The sequence below is a fragment of the Salmo salar genome, chromosome ssa12 (assembly GCF_905237065.1).
Source record: "Salmo salar chromosome ssa12, Ssal_v3.1, whole genome shotgun sequence".
Classification (NCBI taxonomy): Eukaryota; Metazoa; Chordata; class Actinopteri; order Salmoniformes; family Salmonidae; genus Salmo; species Salmo salar.
This window is the reverse complement of record NC_059453.1, coordinates 9,873,503-9,891,942: the sequence shown is the minus strand read 5'-3', so window position 1 is coordinate 9,891,942 and position 18,440 is coordinate 9,873,503. Positions and strand designations below refer to the sequence as shown.

Sequence of the window (18,440 nt, the reverse complement as noted above, 5' to 3'; positions counted from 1 at the left end):
TTTTTTTTGAGCAGTGTATATTGACATGTTTCACAGTTGTGCATAGCAAGTCATTTTTTGTTTTACATTTTTAGGGCTCTATTCGATCAGATCCGTTTCAGTGGTGTCGGAGGTAGAACTGCGTTAGAGCTGTCAAATCCATAAGCGGCTCCTGGCTTATACCCAAAGCGGACATTGCAATCGGCTCCAGTCACACTAACAGAAATCCAATGCAGCCTTGTTTAGAAGTTGGAACACTGGAATGTGATGTAATCTACAGCCAGTTGAATGATTTTTAAATCTGAGTGTATTCTATGTATAGTCGACAGCTCCAGCAGTTCCCCCTCAGACGCCACCAAAACGTCCACTATGCCGGTTAATCTCATTGAATCTAGGCCTAAGTATATACTTAGGAAGATGATATTGAAGAATGTGTGTTTCAAAGGCTGTTTGTTGAGTCTATGGAAAAACATCATGTAAACGTGTTTGAACTGAGTTCTGTTGTAGTTCTTGTCTTCAGTTATTTGACTGTCTGGTCAGTGGAGAGTTTTACAGCAGATTGAGATTATCAATATGGACATGAGGTGCAGTTAGATACATGTAATTTTGACTAACATTATCCAGATATAATTGCTACTGGCTTTCTAGCCTTCAGTGCCTGGCAGTTGGGTGCCTTCATTGGCAGGGACGTAAGAAACATTTAAATTGTATCTGGTCTGCGCCATCATATCACTGACCAGGGTTGGCACTTCACAGGCAAACTGAGACATAGAAAAACCTTCCACTTTTAGAAATTGAAGGATAAACTGATTGGAGCTCATTTCTAATAAAAACACATGATACCTTAAGGTTTGATTATATTTGTTAAGATGTGGATTTGTCTATACATGTTTGTGTTGGAAAAAAACTATAAGAAAACACCTTCACCTGAGATGTAACATTACCATGGATATAGAACAGTTCTAAATAGATCCTACACCGACGGCTGAGATGTAACATTACCATGGATATAGAACAGTTCTAAATAGATCCTACACCGACGGCTGAGATGTAACATTGCCATGGATATAGAACAGTTCTAAATAGATGAAAAAGGAACAGTGAAACACTGGATTACTAAGAAACGTTCTTTAATTGTTCCTGTTCATAAGGAAATATTTCTTTTAACATTTTTCATACAAAAACAGCATACGTATTCTTAACGTTGACACATTTTGCATTGATACAATATTTGACACAGTTGCAGGGGAGGAGTTACAACGAGGGGAAAGTAAGACAGCAAAAATAAAGACATTTAAATGCCACAAAAATGTCTTCCATACAAAAGTAATGCCACTAGACCGTCTGTTGTAGGGAAAAGACCAACCACGCCAAAAACCACATCTCTTGTTGTTTCACAAAATGGCTCCCTATTCCCTTTCTAGTACACTGCACTATACAGGGAGTCAATTAGGATACAGCCTTGGAGAAGGTTCTAGCAGGATCTATAAAATTAGAGGGGAGGGGCTTTAACTTTATACATATTTTTTTAAAAGGAAGTTAAACTACATTTAAAATATTATTACAGCACCAGGACAGTATTACACTAGAATCAGTCAAGTGGCATTGAGGGGGTGGTGGGGTTTAAGAGACACTTAAATGGTTCACTATGAACGAGACAAGGAGGCAACATTTTTACGGTTAAAACTAAACCGGTTTGGCACCGGTAACAGACACAGTGAGGGGAAAGATTTCAGACTCGGTGACAGTAACTAGGTGGTCGTGGAACAACTAGCCTGGTGTTCAGGATGATACAACATAGAAAATACACACCAGATGAATGACACGATTCCCTCTTCTATAGAACAAAGAAGCGCATCAATCTAGATAGTGTATTTCTAGATTAATATTCTGTAACGTCGATCCTCATGGAACACAGACCCTGGCTGTGTACCAAATGGCCCCCATCCCCTATATAGAGCACTCGTTTTGACCAGAGCGCTATAGACCCTAGTTAAGAGTAGTGGAACAGATTAGGCTACCATTTCAGACCCTGATGGGTTAGGTGATTAGAACTAAGCCTGGGTGTGAGTTCTCTCTCTGTATTGAACAGGTGTCAGTAGCACCACAACATGCAGAGTGGCAACTACCTAATCCATCACGATACACGGGATTTAGCAATCAATAAATCAGACTTGAAAAACAGTGCGAGCAAAATAAAGAGACAGTGAAAAAAAGATTGGATATGTCCCAAATGGCACCCTAATTCAATCCATAGTGCACTACTTTGAACCAGAGCCCTATTGACCGTGGTTAAAAGTAGTGCACTATATAAGAAATAGGGAGCCATTTAGGACTGATTTTTCTTTCCTAAGGAATATCCTGCTATACCACATGCTGAGGACTCCTACCATGATTTATGGCTTTAAGACATTTCTCTCAGCCAGTCAGATAAGTGCAGCTGGTTGAAACTTCAGGCCTAGTTCCAAATCCGGTCCTAGGGGGTAGGAGTCAAGTGGCCAGGGGTACGAAGTAGGAACCAAGGTGGTAAGGAGCCAGGGGCTCGGTTCCATCGCTACCAGACCTCAGGAACGTCGAACAGAGAAGACGTCGTCTCTGCACCTAGAGGGAGGGAAAGATGAGATACAGAGAGACAGTCCCAGTCAGTCAACCTGAGGTACACCACTGGTGTGTTGTTGTACTGGTGACGGTGCTACGGACAACTGTTCCAATACAGAGAAGCAGAGAGCAAAAGCACAGCCAACTATCAGGGTCTGGCACCAGAGGATGTTAGCTCCACAGATCAATTAGACTATTAGAGATTTAAATACTTGGATGGTTCAACTTCCTCCAGCTACATCAAGACAAGACCGAGGTTCTTATTGCTGGAGCCGAAACCCAGAGAATCTGGCCGCACATTTTAATTCACCAGCAATAAAGGAACATTGATACAGAGAGACTCATCCATGCTTTTATTACAAGCAGGCTTGACTACTGTAATGCTTCTCCTGTCTGGTCTACCCAAGAAAGCCATTGGTCAACTGCAAAACATACAGAACGCTGCAACACGACCAGACAGAGAACACAACACACCGGCTTTAAGGTCTCTGGACTGGCTGCGAGTTTTACAATTCATGTTAACATTCTTCTATTGGTTTTTAAATCAATCCATGATTGTACACCTCAATACATGTCAGACATGCTTTCATTAAGTGATGTACCCAGTAGGTCCCTCAGGTCCTCTGGCCTTTTAACTCTCCCAAAGCCTCAGACCAAGAGGCATGGAGAGGCAGCCTTTAGTTACTATACCCCAGCCTCTCGTTACTATCCCCCCAGCCTCTCGTTACTATCCCCCCAGCCTCTCGTTACTATCCCCCCAGCCTCTCGTTACTATCCCCCCAGCCTCTCGTTACTATCCCCCCAGCCTCTCGTTACTATCCCCCCAGCCTCTCGTTACTATCCCCCCAGCCTCTCGTTACTATCCCCCCAGCCTCTCGTTACTATCCCCCAGCCTCTCGTTACTATCCCCCCAGCCTCTCGTTACTATCCCCCCAGCCTCTAGTTACTATCCCCCCCAGCCTCTAGTTACTATACCCCCAGCCTCTCGTTACTATCCCCCCAGCCTCTCGTTACTATCCCCCCAGCCTCTCGTTACTATCCCCCCAGCCTCTCGTTACTATCCCCCCCAGCCTCTAGTTACTATCCCCCCAGCCTCTAGTTACTATCCCCCCCAGCCTCTAGTTACTATCCCCCCAGCCTCTGGAATAGCCTGCCAGAGAACCTGAGGGGAGCAAAACTGTGGACATTTATAAAAAGCACATTTGTAGCTTTGCATTTCCTTAAGGTGCTTTAGTCGTTCAGTTGTTATTCTGTTTTTTTATCCACTTATGTTTGTTGTGTAGTAAATATTTCAGTTTCTATTTTCAGTGTTTCTAATCCATGGTTTGTGTACAGTCATGTCTAAAATGTGCTGTAGAAATAAAGCTTGATTTGATGGATCAAAACACTTTAAAACAAGCCTTCCAGAACACACGCATGGTTCTCTCACTCGTCTCACCATCAGCCTTCCTCTTCTTGCGGCCCTTCTTGCTCTGATTGGTCGATGGCTGCTGTTGCCATTCGCCCAGCGCCTGATCACTAGCGTCGTCTACCGCCTCCGACCCCACCTCTTCCTGGATCGGACTCATGCTCGACGAATCAGACCCAGACCTACAGGGAACAGCAACCAATCACAGGCTTAACTTCCTTCAACGAACACCCAGGTAGTTTAAGGCCGCACTAAAAGTACTGGAGTTACATGTTCCACTGTACAAATCTTTACTTACTGAGTTTTCATCCAGCCTTCTGACGTCCTACTGTCCACTACTCCTGCATACGTCCGTACACACACCCCTAGAGACGACAACACAGATCAGATCTCCACACCCCCCTAGAGACGACAACACAGACCACATCAGATCTCCACACCCCTAGAGACGACAACACAGACCAGATCAGATCTCCACACCCCTAGAGACGACAACACAGACCAGATCAGATCTCCACCCCCCTAGAGACGACAACACAGACCAGATCAGATCTCCACCCCCCTAGAGACGACAACACAGACCAGATCAGATCTCCACCCCCCTAGAGACGACAACACAGACCACATCAGATCTCCACCCCCCTAGAGACGACAACAGACCACATCAGATCTCCACACCCCTAGAGACGACAACACAGACAACATCAGATCACCACACCCCTAGAGACGACAACACAGACCAGATCAGATCTCCACACCCCTAGAGACGACAACACAGACCACATCAGGTCTCCACACCCCTAGAGAGGGCAACACAGACCACATCAGATCTCCACCCCCCTAGAGACGACACAGACCACCAGATCTCCACCCCCCTAGAGACGACAACACAGACCACATCAGATCTCCACCCCCTAGAGACGACAACACAGACCACATCAGATCTCCACCCCCTAGAGACGACAACACAGACCACATCAGATCTCCACACCCCCTAGAGACGACAACACAGACCACATCAGATCTCCACCCCCTAGAGACGACAACACAGACCACATCAGATCTCCACCCCCTAGAGACGACAACACAGACCACATCAGATCTCCACCCCCCTAGAGACGACAACACAGACCAGATCAGATCTCCACCCCCCTAGAGACGACAACACAGACCAGATCAGATCTCCACACCCCTAGAGACGACAACAGACCACATCACAACAGGCGTTTCTTGATCAGTGTTTTCCTTTAAACATTTTGTTCATAGTTTGTACTCTGGTGGTGGATATATACACTTAGTTACTGTCTGTCTTCAAGCAGGGGAGTGTGTGTGAGTGTGTGTGTCCTTACCGTCGGTCCTGATCTTCTTGCTGCCCGTGTCGGAGTGTGTGTGAGAGTGCGTGTAGCCACTCCATCCGTCAGCGTGTGATCTCTGAGCCTCTCCGTCTGTAGGCTGCTCCTCCTGGATAGGACTGACGCAGCGTTTCCCCAATGACGGCCTGACACGTACAACACACAGACCGGCCTTCACATTTAAACATCAACCTGCCTTAGAGATTCCATGGAGAACATCCTTAGCTTATTTTAATATAAAACATGGACATTTTAATTGACAGACGCCTTTCAAGACGAGTCCATTAAAAGTCCATGAAATGAAGTGGTGTCTATGTAAGAGGTGTACCTGCTGTGACCGTAGCTGTAGCCAGTAGGACCAGCACCAACTGTAGAGGGGGAGGTGTAGTGTGGTTTAACCCAGCCGTCCTCATCCCAGGACTGGGTAGAGTGGCCCTGGCTCTCCCTGACCTGCTGTCTGCCCTGGACGTACTCTGCATACGTCTGGATACGGTAGCTCTCTGCATAGCGACTGGTGTTAATCGCTAGACACAGATGAGAGAATGGGGGTCAGGCCCCCGGTTAAAGGCAGGGGAACAGGGTCAGGCCCCCGGTTAAAGGCAGGGGAACAGGGTCAGGCCCCCGGTTAAAGGCAGGGGAACAGGGTCAGGCCCCTGGTTAAAGGCAGGGGAACAGGGTCAGGCCCCTGGTTAAAGGCAGGGGAACAGGGTCAGGCCCCCGGTTAAAGGCAGGGGAACAGGGTCAGGCCCCCGGTTAAAGGCAGGGGAACAGGGTCAGGCCCCCGGTTAAAGGCAGGGGAACAGGGTCAGGCCCCGGTTAAAGGCAGGGGAACAGGGTCAGGCCCCCGGTTAAAGGCAGGGGAACAGGGTCAGGCCCCGGTTAAAGGCAGGGGAACAGGGTCAGGCCCCCGGTTAAAGGCAGGGGAACAGTGTCAGGCCCCCGGTTAAAGGCAGGGGAACAGGGTCAGGCCCCCGGTTAAAGGCAGGGGAACAGGGTCAGGCCCCGGTTAAAGGCAGGGGAACAGGGTCAGGCCCCCGGTTAAAGGCAGGGGAACAGGGTCAGGCCCCCGGTTAAAGGCAGGGGAACAGGGTCAGGCCCCCGGTTAAAGGCAGGGGAACAGGGTCAGGCCCCCGGTTAAAGGCAGGGGAACAGGGTCAGGCCCCGGTTAAAGGCAGGGGAACAGGGTCAGGCCCCGGTTAAAGGCAGGGGAACAGGGTCAGGTCCCCGGTTAAAGGCAGGGGAACAGGGTCAGGCCCCGGTTAAAGGCAGGGGAACAGGGTCAGGCCCCCGGTTAAAGGCAGGGGAACAGGGTCAGGCCCCCGGTTAAAGGCAGGGGAACAGGGTCAGGTCCCCGGTTAAAGGCAGGGGAACAGGGTCAGGCCCCTGGTTAAAGGCAGGGGAACAGGGTCAGGCCCCTGGTTAAAGGCAGGGGAACAGGGTCAGGCCCCTGGTTAAAGGCAGGGGAACAGGGTCAGGCCCCTGGTTAAAGGCAGGGGAACAGGGTCAGGCCCCTGGTTAAAGGCAGGGGAACAGGGTCAGGCCCCTGGTTAAAGGCAGGGGAACAGGGTCAGGCCCCTGGTTAAAGGCAGGGGAACAGGGTCAGGCCCCTGGTTAAAGGCAGGGGAACAGGGTCAGGTCTATGGCCTGAAACAGCTGTTCATCCTGGACCATTAATATGTAGCTGCAGGAACTCTGCAATAGTTCAACGTCTTCTATAAGGAGGTGCCAGAACTCAAGCAGTAGAACATTTGAGGTGCTGCTGGCCCGGTACTCCGATCATGTGAGCTCTGGCCCAAGTCAAGTACTGGTCTCTGGGTCAAAGGTAGCTCACTATATAGGGAATAGGCTTATGGATAGGCCAGTACTCACCGATCTGTACCTGGTCTGTCTGACTCAGAGAGACAAACGCTGACGTGTCATCAATCCACGACACCTGGATGTTACCTAGGAGACATGGGGGAAGACATGGGAATTAAAAAGGTTTCCGGGCGTGGTGGCCCCGGTTGCTAGTGACTGGTGGGCGTGGTGGCCCCGGTTGCTAGTGACTGGTGGGCGTGGTGGCCCCGGTTGCTAGTGGGCGTGGTGGCCCCGGTTGCTAGTGGGCGTGGTGGCCCCGGTTGCTAGTGGGCGTGGTGGCCCCGGTTGCTAGTGACTGGTGGGCGTGGTGGCCCCGGTTGCTAGTGACTGGTGGGCGTGGTGGCCCCGGTTGCTAGTGACTGGTGGGCGTGGTGGCCCCGGTTGCTAGTGACTGGTGGGCGTGGTGGCCCGGTTGCTAGTGACTGGTGGGCGTGGTGGCCCGGTTGCTAGTGACTGGTGGGCGTGGTGGCCCGGTTGCTAGTGACTGGTGGGCGTGGTGGCCCGGTTGCTAGTGACTGGTGGGCGTGGTGGCCCGGTTGCTAGTGACTGGTGGGCGTGGTGGCCCGGTTGCTAGTGACTGGTGGGCGTGGTGGCCCGGTTGCTAGTGACTGGTGGGCGTGGTGGCCCGGTTGCTAGTGACTGGTGGGCGTGGTGGCCCGGTTGCTAGTGACTGGTGGGCGTGGTGGCCCGGTTGCTAGTGACTGGTGGGCGTGGTGGCCCGGTTGCTAGTGACTGGTGGGCGTGGTGGCCCGGTTGCTAGTGACTGGTGGGCGTGGTGGCCCGGTTGCTAGTGACTGGTGGGCGTGGTGGCCCGGTTGCTAGTGACTGGTGGGCGTGGTGGCCCGGTTGCTAGTGACTGGTGGGCGTGGTGGCCCGGTTGCTAGTGACTGGTGGGCGTGGTGGCCCGGTTGCTAGTGACTGGTGGGCGTGGTGGCCCGGTTGCTAGTGACTGGTGGGCGTGGTGGCCCGGTTGCTAGTGACTGGTGGGCGTGGTGGCCCGGTTGCTAGTGACTGGTGGGCGTGGTGGCCCGGTTGCTAGTGACTGGTGGGCGTGGTGGCCCAGTTGCTAGTGACTGGTGGGCGTGGTGGCCCAGTTGCTAGTGACTGGTGGGCGTGGTGGCCCAGTTGCTAGTGACTGGTGGGCGTGGTGGCCCAGTTGCTAGTGACTGGTGGGCGTGGTGGCCCAGTTGCTAGTGACTGGTGGGCGTGGTGGCCCAGTTGCTAGTGACTGGTGGGCGTGGTGGCCCAGTTGCTAGTGACTGGTGGGCGTGGTGGCCCAGTTGCTAGTGACTGGTGGGCGTGGTGGCCCAGTTGCTAGTGACTGGTGGGCGTGGTGGCCCAGTTGCTAGTGACTGGTGGGCGTGGTGGCCCAGTTGCTAGTGACTGGTGGGCGTGGTGGCCCAGTTGCTAGTGACTGGTGGGCGTGGTGGCCCAGTTGCTAGTGACTGGTGGGCGTGGTGGCCCAGTTGCTAGTGACTGGTGGGCGTGGTGGCCCAGTTGCTAGTGACTGGTGGGCGTGGTGGCCCAGTTGCTAGTGACTGGTGGGCGTGGTGGCCCAGTTGCTAGTGACTGGTGGGCGTGGTGGCCCAGTTGCTAGTGACTGGTGGGCGTGGTGGCCCAGTTGCTAGTGACTGGTGGGCGTGGTGGCCCAGTTGCTAGTGACTGGTGGGCGTGGTGGCCCAGTTGCTAGTGACTGGTGGGCGTGGTGGCCCAGTTGCTAGTGACTGGTGGGCGTGGTGGCCCAGTTGCTAGTGACTGGTGGGCGTGGTGGCCCAGTTGCTAGTGACTGGTTTGTGTGGTGGCCCACTTGCAAGGCCAGGACAGTGGCTTTGATTCCCACTGGGACCACCAACACGAAATTGTACGTTGTTTTAGATAAAAAGTGTCTGCTGAACGGCCTTTATTATTATCATATAATGTGGTGGGTCTTACCAAAGGCACTGAACAGCTGGTAGAGGTCACTGGTCTTCCACTCCTTAGGGAAGGTGACGTACAGAACATGATCCCTCTTGGGCTGGACTGTTGAGGGGAATGAAGGGAAAGGGGGGAGATAAAGAGAGGGGGAAAGAGGGGAACAAGGAAAGTTCAGTCACCACTGGCCAATGATAGGTTTATATACATCATTGCCACGGTCCATTTCTATATGCCATCTTTAATAAATCCTCTCCATTTTCCTTTGGCTGCCGACTATATGCAGACAAGGTAGTGTCTAATACTACTGTGCTGTAGGATATGGTGTTGTACAGTATATAGTATCACATTAAACTACTAATACTACTGTGCTGTAGGATATGTGTTGTACAGTATATAGTATCACATTAAACTACTAATACTACTGTGCTGTAGAATATGGTGTTATACAGTATATAGTATCACATTAAACGACTAATACTACTGTGCTGTAGGATGTGTTGTACAGTATATAGTATCACATTAAACTACTAATACTACTGTGCTGTAGGATATGTGTTGTACAGTATATTGTATCACATTGAAATACTCACGGTCTGGTCCGCTGATGTTGAGGTAGGGAATATCTATGATCCTCATCAGGAACAGTCTGGCGAAGACATGAGACGTCAATGTAGCATTATAAAGCTGACAGATGTGTTATAACTACACTAGGACTAAGTTGAGGTAGGGGATATACGAGTCCCCTTCGGAGAGGTAAAGAAACTGAAGGGGAGAACAAAGATCTTACTTGTTGACGAAGGGTTGGATGAGTTTAGATTGGGATGGGATGTGGGCTCTGGGAGGAGTCAGGAAAGTACCTGAGAAGGAAAGAGATAGTTTTAAAGATTGAGAAACAGCCACCGATGACCAAACACATGACAGTAGCTACTGATATAGTCTACATGGCATCAGAGATTCAAAGCTGTCCATGGTACTGTCCCCCATCCGTTTTCACTAACGGTAAGCGGTAGTGTTACCATGGAGATGGTCTTCTCTCCATTGGATTTGCTCACCTCCCGCATCCTTTTGAAAATGGTCAGAGGTAAATTGAGGAGAGGCAGCGATAAGGGAGCGTGGATGAAAATGCGCTTGTATGACATGAGTCCTCCCCTAGCACTACATGAGGCAAATTACGTTTACAGGGTGGATCTCAAAAGAAAAATGTGTCAAGTGACGTAAACAAATTAAGTTGTGCAAGACTTTTTACAGATAAAAACAATATGCTACTTATCGTTTTAGGTGAGTACATGCTTGTCTCCTCCGACAACACCTGATTCAAAAATGGGAAGTGGCAGATAAGGACTTAAGTGTATCCTACCCTCAACTATCCTCAATGGAAAGGTGGCTGTCGAGAGGGGAGGACTTCCGTTCCCTACTAACCAACGGACATCTTTGACCACAGAGCAGAGAAAGGAGAGCAGACTTTTTCCCAAATGAGAAAAGGCCATTGAAGCACAGGCCAGTGGCGTCGGGTTAGAGCCACAGGCCAGTGGCGTCGGGTTAGAGCCACAGGCCAGTGGCGTCGGGTTAGAGCCACAGGCCAGTGGCGTAATAGCGGTATACAGTGTAAATGGTAGTACCTAGGTAGTTGGCCATGGAGATGAAGCAGAGGCCAGTGATATAGGCATCGTAGCCCGCCTCGTGGAGCTGTTCCTGGGCTGTATCGTAGCTGGGGAACCCCTCTGCCGTTACTGGGCCACAGAGGAAAGAAACAGGGATAAATCAGACACCACATTAGCCATGGATGGAGACCTGTCCTACTCTACTGTAATCAGACACTACATTAGCCATGGATGGAGACCTGTCCTACTCTACTGTAATCAGACACTACATTAGCCATGGATGGAGACCTGTCCTACTCTACTGTAATCAGACACTACATTAGCCATGGATGGAGACCTGTCCTACTCTACTGTAATCAGACACTACATTAGCCATGGATGGAGACCTGTCCTACTCTACTGTAATCAGACACTACATTAGCCATGGATGGAGACCTGTCCTACTCTACTGTAATCAGACACTACATTAGCCATGGATGGAGACCTGTCCTACTCTACTGTAATCAGACACTACATTAGCCATGGACGGAGACCTGTCCTACTCTACTGTAATCAGACACTACATTAGCCATGGATGGAGACCTGTCCTACTCTACTGTAATCAGACACTACATTAGCCATGGATGGAGACCTGTCCTACTCTACTGTAATCAGACACTACATTAGCCATGGATGGAGACCTGTCCTACTCTACTGTAATCAGACACTACATTAGCCATGGATGGAGACCTGTCCTACTCTACTGACGTGCATACATATATAACGTAAGTACATGACGTAATGACGCCACGAAAAATACAGCGCGACACAGAACAAAACCAGAAAAATATTAAGTGTACACTTCCAACAACTAAACAAGTTCAAGTCGAGCAGTCATTTGAAAGAGTAATTACATTTCAGCGAGACAACTCAAAGGCGAAATCCATTAAAGCCAAGATAATGGAATTCATTATGCTGCTTGCTATGGGCGTCACGACTTCCATTTGGACCAGCGATATCATCCCCATGAGCATGCGGAGTCCGACAGCACAGTGGGTCGACGAGGATTTCGTACTGAGGAAAGCCGTATTGCTCAAGAATGTGCTGGTTCTCATACCGCTGCTGCCATTTCAATCGCATTTGAGAATGTTTGAAACATGAACACACTCCTAGCTCCATTCGAACAACTGACTCGAGAAATAAGCTCATCAACTGCGTCTGCAGCAGACGTGATACCCCCTGTCATGGCATTGAAACGCCTGCTCAACAAAACTGCCGACCGGGCCGTGGAGTTAACTTACAAAAGTACTCGAGGCTGTGCACAAGCGATTTGGTTGTATTCTCTCTGAGCCTCTTTACTGTGTCGCCACCATGCTCGATGCTAGGTACAAGGACCGCAACTTCGATGCAGACAAGAAACAGGGTTTACGTGAAATGTTAGACACAGCTGGACAACAGGGAAAGCTCTTGATTTATTTTCGACTTGCCGTAAAGCTTCGTGGTTCGAAGTCGATAGTAGTTTAGCAGTCCAGAAAATGTCGGAAACATTAACTTACATGACCTACATCATGGTCAAGCAACTGTTTTAAACATGCAAAATGATTTGTGGACATCAGACAGATGTTGCTGTCCGGTTGTGTGATGAAACAAAAAGTTGTGTTTGAATGAATTCTGTCAGTCTTATTGTCTCGGCCTTAGGCCTATATATCACGGTGGCAAGGCATATGAACTAATAGGTTATAGAGCAAACAAAGCAATTATCACAACAAAGGTCAGGTTTCCCCCCCCATGAGCTTGGCCTTATTTCTATTACAGCATATTGACGGTCATTCATGTTCAATGTAACATTGATAGGTTTAGGCTACTACACGATACTCACATTGTCCCTGTACCCATCGTGATGTTGCTACAACCTAGCCTATGAATGAAAGTTTACAACGTAGGAGCACACAGGTCGAGATAAACATTTGAGGTGACCGTGACACATTCAATACCGCCTTGCACACTCTTGCCTGCATCTAGCTGATCTAGGGTGTAATCAATTAGTCCAAATTTCTAATGAGTTTCTATTAGACAAATTCAGGTATGTTTAACCTCGTTTTGTTCCAGTTGCTTCAGTTTGAGAAAAGTTAACAGCATCGGATAAATGAATACACCCCTTATCACCTGTTGACTTTCATAGCAGCCACGTTGTTTTCCTGCTCACATCTATGCGCTCTCCTCACCTTATCCCGTCGCTTGTGGACTTCAATGCACAACACATGCGCTGTGTGTCCAGGCGAGAAAACATTCCAAGACATACCATATAACCGCTACCACAAGGACTACATCATTGTCACCATATTAGCTCAAGTAACATAGTCAACACAGCCAATATAACTAACGCGTTAGTAAACCTGCTACAATCATGCAGTAACGTTACAGTGTACAGTCAGTCACTAAGCAGTTTACCACTTACAGTTGGCGGACCCCAGTGGCAATACATTAGTCAAACCAAAAGCTTACCTTGACTTGGAAGAGTTCCAGTGTTGGATAGTCATAGCCAGCTAACATAGCATCCCATGTTTGAGCAGTGTGCTTCAGTAGGCTAAACTAGGTAGCTGCATTTGCTAGCTACTTGAGTAAAACTGAAAAATAATTAATCTCTAACTTCTTTATTTTGGAAGAAATTACTTTGTTAAAAAACGTTCAACTACTGTATTTCTCTCTTTGAGTCAACTTTCACCGCAGTGCTAGCTAGCTGTAGCTTCTACTTTCAGTACCAGGTTCTGACATTCTCTGATCCTTTGATTGGATGGACAACATGTCAGTTCAGTTCATACAAGAGCTCTGATAGGTTGGAGGACGTCCTCTGGGAGTTGTCATAATGACTGTGTAAGTCTATGGTAGGGGGTGAGAACCATGAACCAAAACGTGCACCCATTGGGGTCCCGAGGACAGAGTTTGGGAAACGCTGACATGGGTTGGTTATACGTTGCATTTCTTCCTGGCTCTGCTAACCCATTGATTTTGTCCACACTGCTACTGCTTGCAACCCAAAATCTAAAGACTATAAACTTAGATTTTTGTTAGTATATGGACCCATACAATAATCTGTACTCCTAAAAAAAAGTGACCCCACTGCAGTTGCCCTGGGGTCACTTCCCCTACTTTGAACACCATTACAGTATCTACACAGGTCTTATAGATCTCTGGTTCAACCTCGGTTAAAATACCAAGTATATTTTGCTCTGTCCGGAGTACCCCTGAAGTACTCCCTCTTGCATTTTAACAGTTAGCCTATGGTGTCATGAGTCTTCAGGCACCCCCTGTGGATGGGTCTGGTACCACCAGGGGCTCCTAGTACACCGGGTTGAGAACCACTGCTGTAGAATCTTGTCCCTTACTCTAGACAATATAGGTTAAGTTAGAATTTTGTACACAAATGTACCACCATTTCTATTATATGTTAAAAGCTGTATGATTTAGTTCATGTGATGTAGTTATTTTGTTAGATACTCCTCCCTATTAGCTGAAATCTTGTTTTTTTCTAAGCCATTTTTAGCCTTTGCATCAGCTGTCCGAGCGCCAGCTGCTAGCTTTTGAAATAAACTTCCTGTTCCTTTAACATGGTGTAGTTGTCATGTTCTCTTACCAACTTTCGGAGATTTGAAGGGGCTCTCTTTCAGCTGTTTCTGCAGCTCTGCTAGAGACGTGATGTTGATCAACTCCTAGAAGGGTTAAAATAAAGTCAAAATAAATATTCTTCAGACTTCCACAGGGGGTTTCATGACATCCTTTTATAACCTGACATCTAAATACTTGAAATAGTATTACCTTGAAAGGTTGCGTAGTGGCCATGAGCTTGGTGTCCAACAGCCTGAGAAAACAAAGAAAATACTTGGTCCATTGGTTAGAAAAGGACATGTCTTTACCAACAGCACCAGATATACACGCGCTGAGGGGGGAGGGCGGCACACGCGCTGAGGGGGGAGGGCGGCACACGCGCTGAGGGGGGAGGGCGGCACACGCGCTGAGGGGGGAGGGCGGCACACGCGCTGAGGGGGGAGGGCGGCACACGCGCTGAGGGGGGAGCCCTCCTGGGGGAAAAACATGTGGGTTAAGTGCCTTGCACAATGGCAGGAGATTTTTTTGGGGGGGGGGGTGGAATCAGCAGACCAGCAGCCTTCCAGCTGTCAGTTCATTCCCATGTGTGTCGCCGGCTCTCCCAGCTGCTGGTCACCCTCTCCAACCTCTGGGCTACTGGAGAGGGTTCTAGATTAACAGTGCACCAGATAAATAGACTGACTCCCAGAGAGGTTAGGTCAAAGTAGTGGCCTTGTCAGAGCCAGAACGGCCCAGAGAGAAGTAGTAGCAGTATGCATTTACCCGGGGAAGGCCCACCTAAACCCTGACTTGCGCAGTATGTATTTACCTGGAGGAGACCCACCTAAACCCTGACGTAGCGCAGTATGTATTTACCTGGGGAAGACCCACCTAAACCCTGACGTAGCGCAGTATGTATTTACCTGGAGGAGACCCACCTAAACCCTGACGTAGTATGTATTTACCCGGGGAAGACCCACCTAAACCCTGACGTAGTATGTATTTACCCGGGGAAGACCCACCTAAACCCTGACGCAGCGCAGTATGTATTTACCCGGGGAAGACCCACCTAAACCCTGACACAGCAGAATGTATTTACCCGGAGAAGACCCACCTAAACCCTGACGCAGCGCAGTATGTATTTACCCGGGGAAGACCCACCTAAACCCTGACGCAGCAGAATGTATTTACCCGGGGAAGACCCACCTAAACCCTGACGCAGCGCAGAATGTATTTACCCGGAGGAGACCCACCTAAACCCTGACGCAGCGCAGTATGTATTTACCCGGAGGAGACCCGCCTAAACCCTGACGCAGCAGTATGTATTTACCCGGGGAAGACCCACCTAATCCCTGACGTAGTATGCATTTACCCGGGGAAGACCCACCTAAACCCTGACGTAGTATGTATTTACCCGGGGAAGACCCACCTAAACCCTGACGTAGTATGTATTTACCTGGGGAAGACCCACCTAAACCCTAACGCAGCAGTATGTATTTACCCGGAGAAGACCCACCGAAACCCTGACACAGCAGAATGTATTTACCTGGGGAAGACCCACCTAAACCCTGACGGAGCGCAGTATGCATTTACCCGGAGAAGACCCACCGAAACCCTGACGCAGCAGAATGTATTTACCTGGGGAAGACACACTGAGTGACTTCTTTAAAGTCATTCAGGTCCTGTGGGGAAGAAAGAAAGACTGTCAAATAGAAAAGCTACAAGGTTCTTCTAAACCACTGTGTCCCCGATGCTAAAACCACTGTGTCCCCGATGCTAAAACCACTGTGTCCCCGATGCTAAAACCACTGTGTCCCCGATGCTAAAACCACTGTGTCCCCGATGCTAAAACCACTGTGTCCCCGATGCTAAAACCACTGTGTCCCCGATGCTAAAACCACTGTGTCCCCGATGCTAAAACCACTGTGTCCCCGATGCTAAAACCACTGTGTCCCCGATTCTAAAACCACTGTGTCCCCGATTCTAAAACCACTGTGTCCCCGATTCTAAAACCACTGTGTCCCCGATTCTAAAACCACTGTGTCCCCGATTCTAAAACCACTGTGTCTCCGATTCTAAAACCACTGTGTCCCCGATTCTAAAACCACTGTGTCCCCGATTCTAAAACCACTGTGTCCCCGATTCTAAACCCACTGTGTCTCCGATTCTAAACCACTGTGTCTCCGACCCCATTCCATCAGTAGAATACGCCTGGTTATTCTTTAAAAGTGCTTTCCTCACAATCTTAAATAAGCATGCCCCATTCAAAAAATGTAGAACCAGGAACAGATATAGCCCTGGGTTCACTCCAGACCCGACTGCCCTTGACAAGCACAAAAACATCCTATGGCATACTGCATTAGCATTGAATAGACCCTGCGATATGCAACTTTTCAGGGAAGTCAGGAACCAATATACACAGACAGTTAGGAAAGCTAAGGCTAACTTTTGCAAACAGAAATTTGCATCCTGCAGCACAAACTCCAAAAAGTTCTGGGACACTAAAGTCCATGGAGAATAAGAGCACCTCCTCCCAGCTGCCCACTGCACTGAGGCTAGGAAACACTGTCACCACCGATAAATCCACAATAATTGAGAATTTCAATTAGCATTTTTCTACAGCTGGCCATGCTTTCCACCTGGCCACCCCTACCCTGGTAAACAGCCCTGCACCCCCCACAGCAATTTGCCCAAGCCTCCCTCATTTCTCCTTCACCCAAATCCAGATAGCTGATGTTCTGAAAGAGCTAAACAATCTGGACCCTCTTTCTAAATTATCAGCCAAAATTTTTGCAACCCCTATTACTAGCCTGTTCAACCTCTTTCGTATCGTCTGAGATCCCCAAAGATTGGAAAGCTGCCGCAGTCATCCCCCTCTTCAAAGGGGGAGACACTCTAGACCCAAACTGCTACAGACCTATATCTATCCTACCCTGCCTTTCTAAGGTCTTCAAAAGACAAGTTAACAAAACAGATCACAGACCATTTCGAATCCCCACCGTACCTTCTCCGCTATGCAATCTGGTTTCCGAGCTGGTCATGGGTGCACCTCAGCCACGCTCAAGGTCCTAAACGATATCATAACCTCCATCGATAAGAGACATTACTGTGCAGCCGTATTCATCGACCTGGCCAAGGCTTTCGACACGGTCAATCACCATATTCTTATCAGCAGACTCAACAGCCTTGGTTTCTCAAATGACTGCCTCGCCTGGTTCACCAACTACTTCAGACAGTTCAGTGTGTCAAATCGGAGGGCCTGTTGTCCAGACCTCTGGTAGTCTCTATGGGGGTGCCACAGGGTTCAATTCTCGGGCTGACTCTTTTCTCTGTATAAATCAATGATGTCGCTCTTGCTGCTGGTGAATCTCTGATCCACCTCTACGCAGACGATACCATTCTGTATAGTTCTGGCCCTTCTTTGGACACTTAACTGACCTCCAGACGAGCTTCAATGCCATACAACTCTTTCCGTGGCCTCCAACTGCTCTTAAATGCAAGTAAAACTAAATGCATGCTCTTCAACCGATCGCTACCAGCACCTGCCTGCCCGTCCAGCATCACTACTCTGGACGGTTCTGACATCTACAAATACCTGGGTGTCTGCTTAGACTGTAAACTCTCCTTCCAGACTCACATTAAGCATCTCAAATCCTAAATTAAATCTAGAATCGGCTTCTTATTTCGCAACAAAGCATCCTTCACCCATGCTGCCAAACATACCCTCGTAAAACTGACCATCCTACCTATCCTCGACACCGGCCATGTCATTTACAAAATAGCCTCCAACACTCTACTCAGCAAATTGGATGCAGTCCATCACAGTGCCATCCGTTTTGTCACCAAAGCCCCATATACTACCCACCACTGCGACCTGTATGCTCTCGTTGGCTGGCCCTTGCTTCATATTCGCCGCCAAACCCACTGGCTCCAGGGCATCTATAAGTCTTTGCCAGGTAAAGCCCCGCCTTATCTCAGCTCACTGGTCACCATAGCAGCACCCACCCGTAGCACACGCTCCAGCAGGTATATTTCACTGGTTACCCCCAAAGCCAATTCCTCCTTTGGCCACCTTTCCTTCCAGTTCTCTGCTGCCAATGACTAAAACGAATTGCAAAAATCACTGAAGCTGGAGACTCGTATCTCCCTCACTAACTTTAAGCATCA

At 49.0% G+C, this 18,440-nt stretch overlaps 1 protein-coding gene across 2 annotated transcripts in view; it reads right to left on the bottom strand.

Annotated features, from left to right (window-relative positions):
- Positions 1–1,092: 1,092 nt before the first annotated feature.
- The window catches only part of LOC106564122 (poly(A)-specific ribonuclease PARN), a 28,170-nt gene continuing 10,822 nt past the window's right edge, over positions 1,093–18,440 (bottom strand). Inside the window, exons 14-26 of one of the 2 annotated variants that reach the window (XM_045690655.1) lie at positions 15,912–15,955; positions 14,505–14,547; positions 14,323–14,398; positions 10,728–10,838; positions 9,896–9,965; positions 9,699–9,754; positions 9,127–9,213; positions 7,207–7,281; positions 5,666–5,861; positions 5,335–5,483; positions 4,284–4,350; positions 4,016–4,167; positions 1,093–2,580 (exon numbers count right to left, since the gene is read on the bottom strand). In XM_045690655.1, coding sequence (XP_045546611.1) covers positions 2,534–2,580; positions 4,016–4,167; positions 4,284–4,350; positions 5,335–5,483; positions 5,666–5,861; positions 7,207–7,281; positions 9,127–9,213; positions 9,699–9,754; positions 9,896–9,965; positions 10,728–10,838; positions 14,323–14,398; positions 14,505–14,547; positions 15,912–15,955 — 1,173 coding nt within the window. In that variant the 3' untranslated portion in view covers positions 1,093–2,533. The remainder of the gene's footprint in view (positions 2,581–4,015; positions 4,168–4,283; positions 4,351–5,334; positions 5,484–5,665; positions 5,862–7,206; positions 7,282–9,126; positions 9,214–9,698; positions 9,755–9,895; positions 9,966–10,727; positions 10,839–14,322; positions 14,399–14,504; positions 14,548–15,911; positions 15,956–18,440) is intronic. The other variant, XM_045690656.1, reaches the window with a different exon arrangement.